General features: G+C 47.1%; 1 protein-coding gene across 1 annotated transcript in view; it reads left to right on the plus strand.

Moving 5' to 3' along the window:
• TTC7A (tetratricopeptide repeat domain 7A) overlaps window positions 1–16,751 on the plus strand; it is a 210,316-nt gene that overhangs the window by 87,944 nt on the left and 105,621 nt on the right. Inside the window, exon 11 of the mRNA XM_069071642.1 lies at window positions 4,572–4,676. Coding sequence (XP_068927743.1) covers window positions 4,572–4,676 — 105 coding nt within the window. The remainder of the gene's footprint in view (window positions 1–4,571; window positions 4,677–16,751) is intronic.

Raw genomic sequence — 16,751 nt, forward strand, 5'->3', positions numbered from 1 at the left:
CATCTTCATTGCTTACCAGGTCAGAATTAGACTTACATAAATGTCTATTTTAAGCACCAACATGAACCATGAGCAGAGAACCTTCCTTGGGCTCGGGTGTTAGGAGGGGAGCGTTGGGGGTGGGGGAGGGATAGAGGAAGTAATGTGGCATGAGGCTGCAAATTGATCTAAGAGCTGTAAATACCCTGAGCCCTTTATGGGGCTGAGGGAATTCCCTCCTCTCTGCCCCTCCCTGCCCATCTGTGCAGTATCCCTTCTGGTCCTGAAGCATTCTCTGAGGAGGCCTCGCCTAGAATCTGCAATGCGTAATCCTGCTAATGGGGGCCTGGACAGCATTGCCAAGCCTTCTCAAGCTCACCATGGCTAGGTTTGGGGAGATGTGAGTGATGGGGGAGGTGGCTGCTCCCCCAGTAGTAACTGGTGGGGAAAGGACTTGGGATCGAGGAATACAGTATGGGGAGTGAGGGGGGGAGGTGGCCTAAATACCAGACACCTGTTATCTGAGGAGTCCTTCTCCAGGCAGGTAAGTGATACTGAGATTAAACCCATACCAAGTACTCCCCCACTAGGCAAAAAGTCCTTGTTCTCAGAACCTGGAATAAAAGTTCACAAATGTTTATTAGCAGCTCCCCATGGCAGCCCTCAGGGAGGGCTACAGAGAAAGAGAATCCCCCACTGCCCTCCCCTTTTCTCTGCCATGGGCCCCCCCCCACTTTCCACACAGGGACTATGAGGCTCAAGCACACCCACCAAGTGAATGTGATTCAAGGCATAGGACTATAGAGTTGGGGCTGGAAGGCACTTAGGGGGTCATCTGGGCCTTTTATAGACTGGAAACGGGAAGAGAGGTAAGTGACCTGGCCAGGGTCATGCAGCCGTGTCCTCTCAGGATCTAGGTCTCTGGCCATCCCAGGGACACTTCCATCCGTTGTTGCAGACCTGTGGGGCCTAAAGCAGTTCATATCAGCACTCTCAAGGTGGCTAGTGCAAGGATGGTCACCCCCATTTTACACGTGAGAAAACTGAGGCTCAGAGTTACCACCCCTAGAGTTCTTATCACCAGAGTTGGGATTTGGCCTCAGTAGACTTTTAAGTCTGATGCACTTTCATTTTGCAGCTTTTTCCTAAGGAATTCAGTTCCATTCGTCAGTGTTTATGAAGTGTTGGCCCTGTGCAGGGCACTGTATAGATAAAGTGAGATATCCCTTGCCCTCATGGAGCTTACGCTCCAGTAGAGCCTATGACAGACACCAATGGCTCTGATTTCACTTAGAACATAAGCCTCTGAGTGGTCCAGACATCCCAGGCTGTGGGAGATTTAAGGGGAGACAGAAAGAGAACCTGGGCCTTGAAGGTTGGAAAGGAAGAGGGTGGGGAGGACTTTCCAGGGAGAAGGAGGATCCGAGGTGGGGACAAGCAGGGCTTGTTCAGGGGACCCTGAAGAGACCTGTCAAGCAGGAGCCTCCACTGCCTTCTGGTCTGAGGAGGAGGAGGAGGAGGAGAGATAGCCTGGCCCAGCCCCACCCAGATGATGGCTTGGGGCTTTGGCAGGGTGCCCAGGGCTGCTTGGCTCAGGATTGCTTCATGGCAGCCCTTTTCTCTTCTGTGCTATCTCATGGGGTTTGGCCTCTGGCCTTGCTCCCTTCCAGGGGGGAAGATCTGGGTTTGGGTCCTTCCTTTGCTGGGGAGGAGAGCCCAGGCACAGCCTTAGTGGATGGGAAATAGAACATTAGGGTGGCAGGTTGGTGCAGTGGGGAGAGTATTGGACTGGGAGTCGGGGGATCTGAATTCTGGATCTGCCACTAAGTAGCTGTGTGCCCTTGGGAAATTCACCTCACCCCTCTGGGCTTCAGCTTCCTTATTTATAAAATGGAGCTAATAACATCTTCTCCACCTGCCTCCTAGGGCATTGTAAGGACTGAGTACAGAATTTGTTGTCAGAGAACTGCATTCTGACCTTGCTCTCTTACAATCTGTGTGACCTTGGGCAAGTCAGTGTCTCTGGGCCTCAGTTTCCTGGTCTGTCAAATGAAGGTTTTATATCAGACAACCTCCATGTTCCCTTTTATTGCTAAAATCCTATAGTTCATTAATATATAGCCATAAAATGGATGTTATTTATTTTTTTAAAATGAACTCTAAGTTCAGGGAATGGCCTTGGATTTGAATCTCTAGGTAGCTGTAGAAGAGATGGAGAACCCCTCTGAAAAGCTTGCACCCCTGTGCATGGTGCCACTTGTTCAAGTGAGACTGTTTTCTGAAGGGCTGGGCCCTTCTGGTGGCTCTGGGGAACAGGGACGGGTGGAGTTTTTGTGAGAGATGAATTGAAGGATTGAAAGATTTACTATTCGTTACAACCAGCCCTTGGAGCCAGAATGCCTTCGGGCTGACTGATGGCCTGTGATTTGGGGGGATCCTTCCAGGGGGCATCAGATTAGCAGTAGGTCTATTGGGAATTGATCCTTGTCGATGAACTAAACCATTCTGTGCTGTTCCTGACAGCACCATCTGAAGAGGTGACCTGGATTGGGTTGGAAGGGGGAGGGAAGGACACTTAAGACCAAGAGAGGAGGAGGGAGGGGGACACTTAAGACTGCATCTCTATCAGGAGCCTAAAGTTGGAGTTGAGGTTCTGTGGCTGTGACCGCCCCCGATAGGCCTTCCAGAAGGTTAGGCTGGGAGATATAAATATATCTGGCACATCATCCTGCAGTAATAACGTATGAGTTCGATGATTTAGGTCGCTCCTTCTGTTGGATTTCTCAGCAAAAGCATAGACTCAGTTGCTAGGTAACCACTTTTTTTTAAGCCCCTCTCTTCTTTTGCCTACCCCCACCCCCATCTTAGCTCCTGATTGCTGAGTCCTCAGATGACTCCTTAAATAGTATCCCTTGATGGGGATTGGGGAGGTCAAAGTTAGAGGATTCAGCATTCCAAGGATCCAGTTCCAAAGGTCAGCAGCCCCAGAGTGGGAGAAGGAAGCGCCTGAGGCTGACTAAGGCATGGGGGAAGGAGGAGGATCTTGGGTGTCACAGACCCTTGCCCTCCTCTCCTCCCCTTCTCCCGAAGTCCCCACCCTGTCCAGCACTTTGGGTTAGCCTGAGCTTGTGTCATGGCTACAGAGTCCAGAGGAGGAAGGAGGAAGGGCAGCTTTGGGGAGGGAAGCAGCCATGGTTCAGTTTCTTTCTGGCCTTCAAAGCACTCCTCTGACAAGTGCAGCTCATCCTGATCTCACCATGCTCAGGACTCGTAGTACTCAGAGGCTGTACTCTACAGTAAAGCATGTGATCACAGACCGCTTCATCTAATGCTCTTTTATTGGGTTTCTCCAACTAGACTCTTAAGCTCCCGAAGGGCAGGGAAGGAAGAGCATTCCCTTCCTTTGGGACCATATGTTCTCCCCGACTGATCCCTTCTCACTTCTTCCCTTCCTAACCTCCCATTTTCTTGATTTCAGTATGTCTAAGCAAAAGTAGCATCTTGGATTCCTGATCTAGACTTGTCTCTTTGATCTGCTAGTGAGGAGAGAGTTTCCCTTCTATCATTCCTTGAATCTTCCCTTTTCTTGTATCCTCCATAGTGCCTAGCACAGGACTGAGTAGTTAGCAGACAACTCCATACACTCTTATTGAATTGACTTGAAAAGCCTTTAGTAGGCCAGAGGGCCCAGGGAAATGTTTGCCCAGTGGGCCCAAAATTGGGAAAAGTCGTTTGGCATCATAGTATAGGATGCAGAGTGGAAGGACCAATGTAGAAGGCCTGCCACCACACTATTAGGAGGATTGTTGTTCAGCTTGTCTTTGGAGAGAACAGTGAACTTGGAAGAACCAAGGAAAAGAAGCATCTGTAGGCCTTGGTCCTAAGCTCTGGGACTCCCTTTCTCCCCACATTCTGAGCCTGTGATGATGTTTGCACTCCTGTGTTCTGGGGGCATGTGAGTGGGTGCCTGTTGTGTATGTGATATGAGTACTGTGCGCTCATGGATGCCTGTGTACGTGTTTGACTGTGTGTTCCCATACATACCGTGTTTCCCCGATAATAAGACCTTTCCCGAAAATAAGCCCTCCCCTTACTGTGTGAGATTCCTCTAAAATAAGCCCTCCCCCGAAAATAAGCCCTATTGAGATTGCTACTGTAGTGAAGGTGATTCCCTGCGCCACACGCTACATTACAGTACCCTCTGTATGCACCGTCCCCCCCCCGGGTGAAACGCACACCGTGCTCTGAGCTGCATCCAATCAGAGCTGCAGCAGTGAGCGCGTCATCCTGTTCTTCCCCAGTGATTTGCTTATTGAATAAAGGTACATTTTTTTGTTCACATTTACCTGTTTATTAAAATTGCTGTCAATGTTCATTAAAATAAGCCCTCCCCTGAAAATAAGCCCTCTGGTGTTTTTCTGTCCAAAAGAAATTAATAAGACAGTGTCTTATTATCGGGGAAACACGGTATGTATAGCCCTTTGAGATGACTGTGACAAGTGCTTGGGGGCATAGGTGGCTCCTGTAAGCTATAGCTACTCTTGATGGGTCTTTAAGTGACATCGTCTCTACCTTCCTTCTTTCTTTGGCAGTCAGCATATGCTGTGTCAGTGCTAAAGGAATGCTCAAAGCTTCGTCCTTGCGATCCCACTGTGCCCCTCTTGGCTGCCAAGGTCTGCATTGGGTCTCTGCACTGGGTAAGTAAATAAGCTCATGTCACCTAATGGTAAGATGCCAGCAACCAGGACGGGTCCTCAACAGTGCTGGGACTCTGGATGGGGAGTATGTATCTATATGGAGTGTCTGAAGTGACCACACATGCCTGTGGGTACATTGTCTTCCCTGGGGGAGACATGTTGTGAGTGGACCGTCAGGCACAGGGAAGGACTCCTTGGATTCCTCTCAGTCCTGGTGACCTGGAGGGATCCCTTCAAAGGGCAGTTTGTTTGCTTGCTCTGGCATTAGCTAACTAGCTGTGTGACCTCAGGCAAGTTGCTTCAGTTCTCTGGACCTCAGTGTTCTCATCTGTATAATGGGGGTGGGGAAGGAGAACAGGAAGCCCTTTGAGCTCTTCATGTTCTGCAGTTGTGTTTGGTAATATTGTGTAAAGGCAGGTTGGGATCCTGTTGGACTGCCCAGACCCTTCATCCCTTGTGGTGTTCAGGGTGGTCCCCTTAATCTCAGTCATGTTGGCCGCTCTGTGTGTGGCAGGGTATTCACAAAAGATGTGATCGTCTGATTTGCAGAAGACAAAGTTGGGAGGGTAGTTAAAACACTGGATGATAGTAAGGATCCAAAAACATCTTAACCAGCTAGAGGATTAGACTGGCTCTAATAAGATGAAATCCAGTAGGGATAAATGTAAACTCTTATCCTTGGGTACAAAAAGTCAGTATCCCAAGCCTAGGGCAGGCGTTATGAGACAGCAGTTTTTGATCCAGAGAAGTTAGCCGACTCCGTCTTGGTCTTGGGCTGCACTGAGAAAGGTGTAGTTTCCAGGAATGAGGTCATAGGCCCTCTGTATCTGTTCTTTTGGGGCCATATGTAGTAGATTGTTTTTGGTTCTGGTTGGTTGCTCTACTTTCAGAAGCCGCGGATAAGCTGAAGAGGGTCTGAAGGAGGGCAGCCAAGATGGGAAGGGGCCCTGGGATCTGTGTCACGAGGATCCGGGGAAGCCCCTTGGCATGTTTTTTGGCCCAGGGAAGAAAAGACTCTCAAAACAAACTTGATGGCTCTGGGATACTGGAAGGGCTGTGCTGTGATGAGGGTTTGGTCCCAGAGGGCACAACCGGAAAGAACAGGTGATATTTGCAGATGTAGATACAGGCTTAATGTCAAGCCCAACTTCCTGATGACCTCGAGCTGTCTCAGCATGGAATGGGATGCCTGCAGGGGGGAGAGGTCCTAAGCTACTGAGAGACTTGGAAGTTAGAGCTTCAAGGATCACTCACTATTGTTGGATGGTGATTCTTTCCAGGTATGGGTCAGACTAGATAGTTTGAATGGAAAGATTTGGGGAGAGAGGACAGAGGGTGCAGCTTGTCCTTCCCTAGAACTCTCTGTGCTTGATGCTTAGAACCTGCGGACATACCCTGGTGTCCAGTGTTTTTCCCAGCTCAGTGAGGATGGTTAGAGGCTGCTGTCAGGACAGCGAAGCCTTGGCCCAGAATTCCCCTGGGCATCCCTAGTAGAACCTTCCTAGGAGCTCATGGAGAAGAAGCATCTGAGGCTGGCTATGACCAAAGTAGAAGAAAGGGAGAAAAGGATGCAGGAGGCAGGCAGACATCACCACTGTCTTTGGGAAGGATTCCTGAGTTTTTTTAACTTACCTTAATCTGTGTGTTGGTGCCTTGCTTTTATTTATTTTTGGGGGGGAGAGTTTAGAATTATTAAATTCTAATCGTGCTTTTAAAAAACCACTGCGAGGGGCGCCCAGGTGGCACAGTGAGTAAGAGCGCCAGCCCCAGCATCAGAGACCTGGAATCGGTTCTGGCCTCCAATACTCAGCACCCACACAAAAATAATTGGCCGTGTAACCTTGAGCAAGTTACTTAAGCCCGATTGCTTTAAAAAAAAAAAACCCACTGCCATTCTTTTCCAGGATTGCCTCTTTCCTCCATAGAACCCTCTCTTGAAACAAAGAAAAACAAGTAAAAATAATCAAAATAAGATATTATAAGACTGTTCTGTTTCCTTTTACTTTTTTTTTTTTCTTAACAAGGGATGGCTCATTGGATAGGGGAGGGAGGTGGAAAATGAGAATGATATTAAAAACAAAGGATATAAATAAAAATATTAAATAAATATAAGCTTAAAAAAGCCACACACAAACAAATCCTTAACCAACACAGTGACTGAGTCTGATGATGAATAATCCATTATTCTGTCCCCATGGCCACCACAGGCTGCCCCCATCTCTCTACTGAGGAGGGAGATGCATTTCCTCATCTGTTCTCCAGAACCAGAAGCAGTCACTTCATTTGAGTGGAGCTGCCTTTTGGCAGCACTATTGTTGAGATGGTGCATGGTGTTCTCCTGTCTCTCTCGGCTTCCTGTGCATCACTTCACCCCAGTCTTGTCATTTCCCAGATTTCCTCAGACCTGCCCTCTCATTGGCTGCAGTCATGGTCATTATATTCATCAGGCCATGCTGTTTTTGTTCTGCCCTCTCCCGTTGATGGATGTTCACTTTGTTTCCAGGTTTTTTTTTTCTTATCACAAAAGGTTTACTGCCTTCATTTTAGGAGTTTTCCCCTCCCCTCCCTTAAACCAAACCAAAAGAAATACCAAATGAGATAGATTTACTTTTCAAATTAACAGCGACTGTAATTTTATTTTGAAAGCTAAGTGAGAATTTCATTAGCCCCTCACCCTCTGAGAGAGGCAGCTTGGTTTGGGAAAAAGAATGAAACTGGAATCAGGAGAATCCCATGGCATTTGTGGACTCATTTTGTTGCCTGTGCCTGGGGATTGCCCTACCTGGCCCACACTGTTTCAGCCATGCCTCCCTTCACTTCACTCACAGAGACCATGTCTTGGAGGGTCTGTCCTAACCCTTCTTTCTTCCCTTGTTGGTGGCACCTCCACCTGGATGACTGTTTCAGGAAGGCTTCAGCTCTGTGCTCACTTCATTCCCTAACCCTGACCACTACTTGGCAGCCTCCCATCCTGACCAATCCCCAACCCCAGCAGTCTCCCATTCTGATTGTCTCTACCCTTGTACTTGGAAGGAGAATGTCCATCTTTTCCCTTACGGCCCTACTCACATGCTCAAAATGCTCTTTCCTGGTCCACAGCTCCCCTATGTATGTTGTCTTCCGCTGTTACAGTATAGGACAGGAGGTGTTCGTGTCCTCAGTGCTTACCGTGGTGTTAGGCCCATAGAAATTACTTAATAGAGACCCAAGAGCGTTTTCATTCTGCTGTTCCTGCATATGTCCCAGACTCTATGGGACAATGAAGTGAGAGAGATGAGAGCACATGGCAAGCATTTTTAAGTTCCGTGGAGTAAGGGTTTATCATCATAGGGACTTACTTACCTTTATAGAAGACTTTAGGGTTGGTCATCTCATTTGAGCCTCTCAGCCACTCCTTGAGAAAGAGGGCCAACACAAGTGCTCTTAATGCTTGGTTTACAGATAAGAAAACTAAGGCCTCAAAAAGGCAAATGATACAGGCAGGGACGGAGAGCTACGAGCTGATATGGGAAGGCTTCTCAGCTCAGTCTGCGTCGGAGCAGGTCATGAGCATAAGTTTGGCGCTGACTTGTTTAGGGGAAGATGTGACTAGAGGCATGTGCAGAGACTGAGGGTACCTGCCACTGGAGCTGGAGGCTGGGGGTGATCTGTGTCTGTGACACAGGGCAGTGTCAGGGGAGCTGGCAGCTCCTGCACTGCAGAAGACCTGGCATTCCTACCTTGGCTTCCTCGTTGCCATCAGGATTCTGTTCCCCTCCACTATTACTCTGGCTACCACCACTTTTCTTCCTGAGAGACACTAGGCTGTCCTTGATGTCAAGCAAGCGGATGGTTTTTAATGAATATCCCTTCTTTGCTGTTGCCTGCTTTCTCTTAGCAACAGGCCTCAGCCCTTTCTCATCCAAATGGTTTTCTTGCCAGATTTTCCCATGGATAAATGACTTGGGAGGAAATTCTAGCCATGAAGATGTAGCTGCATATGAGATCTCCTCTTCAGGGCTGTGCAAGGGTCATTTCAACATTTACAGCTTATTTTCCAAATCGTAAGAGCAGCAGCAACAACAGTAATAAGCATGAATTTCAAGTATCTCAGTCCTGCCCTGCTGTCTCCGAGGGTCCAGACAACAGGAGTCCATGGAGCAGAGGGCATTTTCTGCCTGCAGTGCTGAGAGAATTGTTGTTACCCTAACAAGCCATTTAGCCTCACTAATGGGTTCGCCAACAACCTATCAGCTGCTGAGCCTTCCCTAGCCCCATCCATGGCTATACTAGCTTAAGAACATTCATTCTTGGTCCCAAAACCTGATTTCTCTGATGCCCAGCCTCATTTCCTTTGGGGCTCAGGGCCCCTGGGATAAGGACTTGAGATGACCAAGAGCCCACAGTTTGAAGATAGAGGCATTCTTTCCTTTCTAGAGCTGAATGAACACTAAATTTAGAATCATAAGATCATTGTATTTTACTTTTTGCTTCTTGGAGGGCAATTGGGGTTAAGTGACTTGCCCAAAGTCACATGGCTAGTAAGTGTGTCAAGTATGTGAGGCCGGATTTGAACTCAGGTCCTCCTGACTCCAGAGCCAGTGCTCTATTCACTGCGCCACCTAACCACCCCAGATCATTGGATTTTAGTGCTAAAAAGGGATCTGAGGTCCTCTTAGCCAAGGGTGACTGTTCTTCTCCTTTTTTAAAATAAGTTTTTATTGATGTCTTCTTTTTTACATTACTAGTTATCCCAAATGCCTCTCCCAGAGAGCCATCTCATATGTCAAACAATATTGTTTGGAGAGGGGGAAAAATCAGTACAACTAATAAAAGCATTGAAAAAAATCTGAAAACGTGCAATGTGTAACATCTGTTGGACCTGCCGCCTCTATAAATGGGTAGGTTGAGGTATCATCTGATATCTCTTCAGGCCTGTTTTAATATTTTGGTGTGTCATTTATGTCATTATAATCACTGTGTATAATGCAGGAGTGGGAAACCTGTGGCCTTGAGGCCACATGTGACCTTATTGGTCCTCAAGTGGGGCCCTTAAGGGGATTTGTTCTGTGAAGTTTGGATTCAGTCAGCAGCACTTGAGGACCTAGAGGGCCACATGTGACCTCGAGGTTGCAGGATCTCCCCACCCCTGGTATGATGTCTTCTTGGTTCTGCTGACTTCACTCTGCATCAGTTCATATAAACCTTCTCACGTTTCTCAGTATTCATCATACATATGATTTCTTACAGCACCATAATATTCCATTACATTCATGCACCATTTGTACCCCAGCTTGTTTAGCCATTCCCCATTGACAGACATCTACTTTGTTTCCAATTCACAGAAAATGTCATTATAAATATTTTAGCGTATTTGGGGATTTGCCTCTTGCTGATAACTTCCTTAGGCCAGTAGTAGAGTCTGTGGTTCAAAGAGTATGGACATTTTAGTCACTTCATTTGCCTAATTCCAAATCACTTTCCAAAATAATTTAGCATTTCACAGTTTTACCTATAGTGTATTGGTGTGCCTCTCCTTCCTCCAATATTTGACTGTTGCCATTTTTTGTCATTCCTGTCAACTTGCAGGGTACGAGGTATAACCTCAGGGTTGTTTGATTTACATTTCTCTTAATTTTAGTGATTTGGACCATTCTTTTATGCGGTTGTGAATATTTTACATTCTTTTGAGAACTGGTTTTTTTGTTTGTTATCTTTTGAACACTTATTTATTGAGAAATAGAAGAGGAAATTCTTAATCATTTTTGTTTCATAAACCCCTTCAACAGTCTGATGATGCCTCTATACCGCTTTTCAGACTCAGGGTTTTAAATGTACAAAATAAAACACAGAAGACTACAAAGGAAACCAATTATGTTAAAATAAGGATGTGATTTTTTTTTTCCCCATTCAAGTTCACTGGAGAGGAGAAGGGAAAGGCATCTCTTGATCTCAGGCCAAGGACCCCTATCCTGGTCCAACACCTTCATTTTGTGGATGAAGAAACTGAGAAAAGAGTGCATATGGCTTGCTCGTGTTCACAGAAGTAGCAAGTGAAAGATGTGGGATTCGAACCCTGGTTTTCTGACTTCAGATCTTTCTCCTGCACTCAGAATCATAGGCCAGAGCCTCAGTGAGGACCTCCACAATAGTCTAGTCTACCATATACCCAGATGGATGAACTGATGCTGAAAAGTTGTTTGGCCTTCACTTGAAGGCCTCTGCCGAGGTGGCTCTGCCAGGACTTAAGGTCCTCAAATGGCTCCAGTCATTGGGAGGTTTTTCTGTATATAAAGAGGAAATCTGTCTCTGCTTGCTTCTGTCCTTTTCCCTCTTAGTTATGTTCTCTGAGGGAAGAAGAACAAGGCCAGTTCCTCTTCTGTATGACAGTGTGTCAGCTACTTTAAAGACAGGCTGCCATATTTTCTCCACTCTCTCTCTCTCTCCTCTAGACTAGATCTTCCACTTCCTTCACTTGGTTCTCGTGTATTGTGATCTCCAGGCCTCTCATCCTGGTTCAACTTCTGAATCGGCTCCATTTTGTCAGTGTTCTTCCTAAGAATATGGTGGGAGAAGCAGAATGTAACTGATCAGGGCACCTTGCAGGAGCAGCTATCCCTCAGATTTTTTTCACGTAAACTTTTGTCTAGATTTAGCTCTCTCATTCTTGTGGATTTGATTTTTTTTTTAAATACAAGTGTGAGCCTTGTTATATCCAGCCATTCATTCTAGCCTATGACACTAGACACTATATATATACACACGTCAGAGGCAAGTTTTGAACCCACACTGATTTCAGAGCCAGCTCTATATCTGATGCACCATATTGCCTATCAGATTAAGGGAACATTAAGTCATTTCTGGTTTGGTGGGGCTTGTCAAGATGATAGTGGACTCAGGCCCCCGATAGCTATAGCCAGAAAGGAGGAATGAGGCATAGTGGACACCCCACAGGTGCTGGCATTTGTCTAGAAAACAAAACTGTGAGTGGGGCCAGTCCACTCCTGTCTGAGATGTGGGTTGGATCCCAGAACCCCCCGAGCAGACATCCCTACTATATGGTTGTGGGCAGGAGCACCACCTTCGGTTTCAAAGGATGGCGGCCTTTCGTCACACAATCAGCCCTACCAACCCAAGGCTGCTGTTGTCAGGAAGCCCTAAATTTAGGTCTTCCTGCAATGGGAGAGCTGTTTGCCTCCTTGTTGTAATTATAGTCATTATGTGTATTCAGATTACATGGTAATAAAATTAGGATCGAATCACTCCAAATGGAAATCAGATGAGGCATCATCAGTGAGAAATAATCAATGACAACATAAATGCAGATCCAGAAGAGAATTTAGCTGGATGGACTTCTTAACCAGAATAGAAAGATGCAGAGCTTAGTCTGAGCTGAGCCTCACTCTGGAGGTAGTTGCACAGAGGGAGTGTAGCAGGCAGAGGTGAAGGCCAAGTTTCTCCAGAAGTCTGGCATCTGTGGGCCACTGAGGCCCCCTACGAGTCAGCTTCCCTGAACTTCGGCAGCCTCGGCAACATGTGACTGACTGCATATCCAAATGGCAGTCAGGTCAGTGGCTGTATTTTTTTTTTTGCTTTTTTTTAGGTGGGGGGAGGGCACTTGGGGTTAAGTAACTTGCCCAAGGTTACATGGTTAGTTTTTGTGTGTGGGTGGGTGTTAAGTGTCTGAGGCCGGAACCGAACTGGGGTCCTCCTGACTCCGGGGCCGGAGCTTTACTCACTGCACCATCTAGCCGCCCCTGTATTTTTTTTTTTAAGGCAAAAGAATGTTGTAGTAGTAAAAAAAAAAAAAAATTGCCCTGGGAGTTAAGAAACCATGTTAAAGTCCTGGCTTTGCCACTAGCTCATTGTTCTAAGTCACTTAATCACTCTGAATTGCAATTTCCTCTTATGTGAAATGGGAACTTAGTACCTAGCACCTGCCTCACAGAGTTTTTGTGTGCTCTGTGGAAGTGGGAGCATTCACCCTGAGGCATTCCTGTGCTTCCTTGTCATGGTAGCTATGTCTGTGTGTGTGTCTACTTTGTCTCCCCAGGGCGGGGGGGGGGGGGGGGGGGGGGGGGGGGGGGGGGGAAATTGGTTCCTTGAGGGCTGGGGCCACATCTTGTACCTGTGTAGATTCCCCCACAGTCCCTAGCAGTTCTCTGCCCATAGCAGGAGTTTGAGAAAGGCTTGAATGGTGATGATGGTAATGCTGATAATAATTGACAGGGGTAGAGGACTCTAAGGTTGGCAGAGCAACTTTATACATTGCATCGATAGGCAGCAGTCTTGTTCAGGAAGGTGCTGGAGCTGTTCTTAGCCCCATTTTTAGAGATGAGGAAACTGAGGCCAGGAGAGGTTGAGTGATGGGCCTGTGGACCCACAGCCAGTTTGTGGTCGAGTTTCCCTTCTCTCTTGACTCTTAAATCCACCATTTCTTCTCACTGTGCTGTAATGTAATATCAAGCAAAGGCAACTTCCCAGGTTCAAAATACCAGCATAGGTGCTCTCTATTTTATTTAGTGACAAACCAAGAACAGAGAAGATCAAAACATGACATCATTCCAAATACAGCATTTACTAAGTGTGATTAAATAATCTCCAAGTACTACCCCACCCCAGGACCTTCCAATCATTCAATCAATTACAAAGTCTCTGTTCTAAATGCTTCTCCACCCCTAGGCTATACCTTAATTAAGTCCACCACAAAGCCCCTCTTCTCAAATGGAGATTAGTTTCCAAACATAAGGTCAAAAGTTCCCCACCCCTGAATCACAATTGAATCAACCCCAGAGTTACATCAAGTTTAAACACAGCACTTAATACCCAAATGGAGGTCTTTTCTTCATCTTGACACGAGGCAAGTTCTCAGCAATCTTAGTTCCTGGGGAGACAAGGCTTAGCAAAGCCACAAGATACATTGCCAGTCCCTTCATGAATTTATCCTCTGTCTGTAGAACAGTCCTAGAACCCCTGAACACATTAGCAAAGCCCTCTCCCAGGATTTCTGTAAACATACAACAAGAAAATCCTTCTTCAGGGCTTCTGAACCAACAGAAAGGCTCCCAGACCCCTGCAACAACAGCACTGTCCCTCACCAGTGGACAGTATTCACTCTCTGTCTGCAGGACAGTCGCAGGCCTTCTTAGCGAACAGCCAGGTTCCAGGACTTCTTCAACAAAAGGACAGTCTTTCACCAGTGGACAAATCTGGCAAAATAACATCAAAACAGACAGACAAAGTACCAGCAAAACAGCCATGTCTCCTCAGTCCTTGGCAGCTCAGGGGGCAGGTCTCAAAAGTCCAGGGCAATTCAAAGCGGCCACCAGCAATTCTCTTAGTCTCTCTCTCTCTCCACGAGGTGCTGCTTCCAAAAAAAAAATCTTCCGCCTCTCTCTAGTGTCTCTCCAAATCTACGTCACCAGCTCCTCCCAGTCAGGACTTTCTTTTCACATCAAAAAGTCCATCCCACAGGTGGGATTAACAAGCTCTGGGTTTTAATACAATCAATTTGAAAACCAAGCCCAATACAGGGGAATCTCCACATTCCATTACTATCACATGTGCCAAGGCCGTTTTGGGGACTGGGAAGTTTGGGTGGGTTTCTGTGACTTCCGACCTGCCTCTTACCTCCAGGACTAAGCATGAACTAGCATTTGAAGCTCTTTGTGGCATAGCCGCTTCTTACACTTGGCTCCTGATGTCACATAGCTTCGAGTCCAGCTGCACAGGTCTCATTTGTTCCTCCATCTGCTGGAGCCCTGTTATCCCCAGAATGCTCTACCTCCCCTGCCCCAGCTCCTTGCTTCCCTGGCCTCTCAGTACTCAGTTCCCATCCCATCTCCTGCAGGAGGCCTCTCCTGGCCCCCCCAGATCCCCGTCCCTTCCTTCTGAGGTTACCTCCCATTTCACTTGGCTCAGAATGGTCTTCCTAAAGTATGGGTCTAACTGTGTTGCTTCCTTCCTCATTAGTGGTTCCCTATCCCCTTCAGAATCAAGTCTAAATCCTCTATTTGGCCTTCAGAGTCCTTCATAAACTAGACCCTTCCCATCCCTTCCCCACCCCATATGTTCTGCAGTCTAATGACACTGGCCTTGATGGTCCTGACATGAAACACTCCCTCTCCCAATTCTGGGTGCTTTTCCTGTGCCTGGAATGCTCTACGTCCTGACTTTCCTGGCTCCCTTTAGGCCATCGTCCACAGGAAGTCTTCCCTAATCCCTCTGGATTCTAGTGCCTTCCCCCTGCTGATTATTCCTAAATTACCCTGTATGGAGTTTGTGGGATCCAGTACTTGGTGGTGGAAGACTGCAGTTTCCCAGACATCTGCTGCAGCTCTTTATCTGACAATAACTGGTAGAGTCTGTAAAAGCCCTAAATGATCATTTCACTCTTCAGAAGGTGGAGAAAGTGAGAAGCTATTTTGTATATGTATAGTGAGGCAACTGGTGGCCGGAAGCCAGTCAGGAAGGCCTGAGTTTTAAACCTGGCCTGACATACTTCCTTGCTCTGTGACCTTAAGCAAGTCATTTAACCTCTGCCTGCCTCAGTCTCCTCAGCTGTAAAATAGGGATAACAATAGCATGTACCTCCCAGGGTGGTTGTGAGGATCAGGTACATATTTATAAAGGGCTGACCTTGCCCAGTTCCTGGCACATAGTAGGTGCTTCATAAGTGCTTGGTTCTTTCCCCTTCTCTTCTTCATTAGATGGCGAGCTTCCTGAGAGCAGGGACTGACTGTCTTTTACCCTTTTTGTGTCTCTAGCTCTCTGTGCAGGGATGACCTGGCACACAGGAGGCACCTAGTAAGTGTTTGCTGACTGACTGACTGACTTACCCCCGTGGGTCTTTGATGTGTGTGGTTGTCTACATGCTCTTTCCTCCATTAAAATGGGAACTCCTTGAGGCCAGGGACTCATCATTTTTCTTTCTTCATATCCGCGGTGCTTGACACATAGGCATTTAATAAATACTGCTTCTACTGACTGTCTGTGGACTAATGGGTTTAACCTCAGAGTTGGCCAGGGCTTTGGTATGGCAGTCAAAATTGTGGGTGAGGGTGGGGCATGGGGTCACATTAGTTTGTTCTCTATAAAGGCTGAAGAAGGGACAGAGGGGGCCATCAGCCAAGAACACCCTGTCCTTAGGGACTGATAACGAGGGCTGTGAAGCAGGCTGGCGGAGGGGGGAGGCAGGTGCTGGGGCAGGTTTAGAGAGTGCTTTAGCATCTTCCTCTGTACCCATTCTGCCCTGCCTGAGCCCACTCAGACTTGACTAGGGCCCGTGGTTTGGAGCCAAGTGCCCACGTTGGCCCTAAACACCAGCTTCTGAGGCTTGAACTGGTGGTTGCTGATTTGGCTCTGGGTTTGGGGGATGGAGGGAGACTGGAGTAGGCACATTTGAAAAATGAGTTGGGCCGAGTGAAATCCAGCTGGATGGCCATGGGCCCAGAAGAGGAGCACCTGCTGTCCTCTACTTCCTTGTCTGGGTGCCCAGGTTTCGGGTTCATGCACATACCAAAAAATGCCAGTGTCAGAGGGTAGACTTGGCTGGGTCATCCTCCTATCTACAGGGGGAGGGGGAGGAGGAAGAACCAAGGTCACATGTTGGTGACTAGCATCATGGGGAGGGGAAGAGACTATGGGCACTGGTAGTTAGCTGGTGGCTTCTGTCTCCCCCTCTTCCTGGCTTGGGGAGAGGGTTAGGGTTGGTTAGGCTGGTGCTTAAGTTCCCTGACCTGACACTGTAACCAGAGAGGGATCGAGCAGGTGCATGGGGTGGGGCTTTCCGGGAGGAGACTGTATACCAATGATTCCCAAGTCTGGTGTTGGGTTCCCCAGGAGGTAGATCTCTGTTTACCTTAAAGGGAAGAAGAGAAAAATCCTCTTCAAATAATTTTCCATGTTATAAATATATTAATATATAATTATATGTGTATATAAATACGTATGTAGATATATATGATCAACTTTAATTTTAGAAGATACGGATCTAAAGAATCATAAACTTCTAGAATATTGAAGCTGGAAGGGGCCTTAGGGAGCTTCTCATTAAGAGTTTTCCATAACCCTGAATTCTATGTGCTTTTTCCCCTC

Source organism: Petaurus breviceps, unplaced genomic scaffold (genome assembly GCF_028583685.1).
Source record: "Petaurus breviceps papuanus isolate PSGF00001 unplaced genomic scaffold, PetGlider_PUasm1.0 90842, whole genome shotgun sequence".
Lineage (NCBI taxonomy): Eukaryota > Metazoa > Chordata > Mammalia > Diprotodontia > Petauridae > Petaurus > Petaurus breviceps.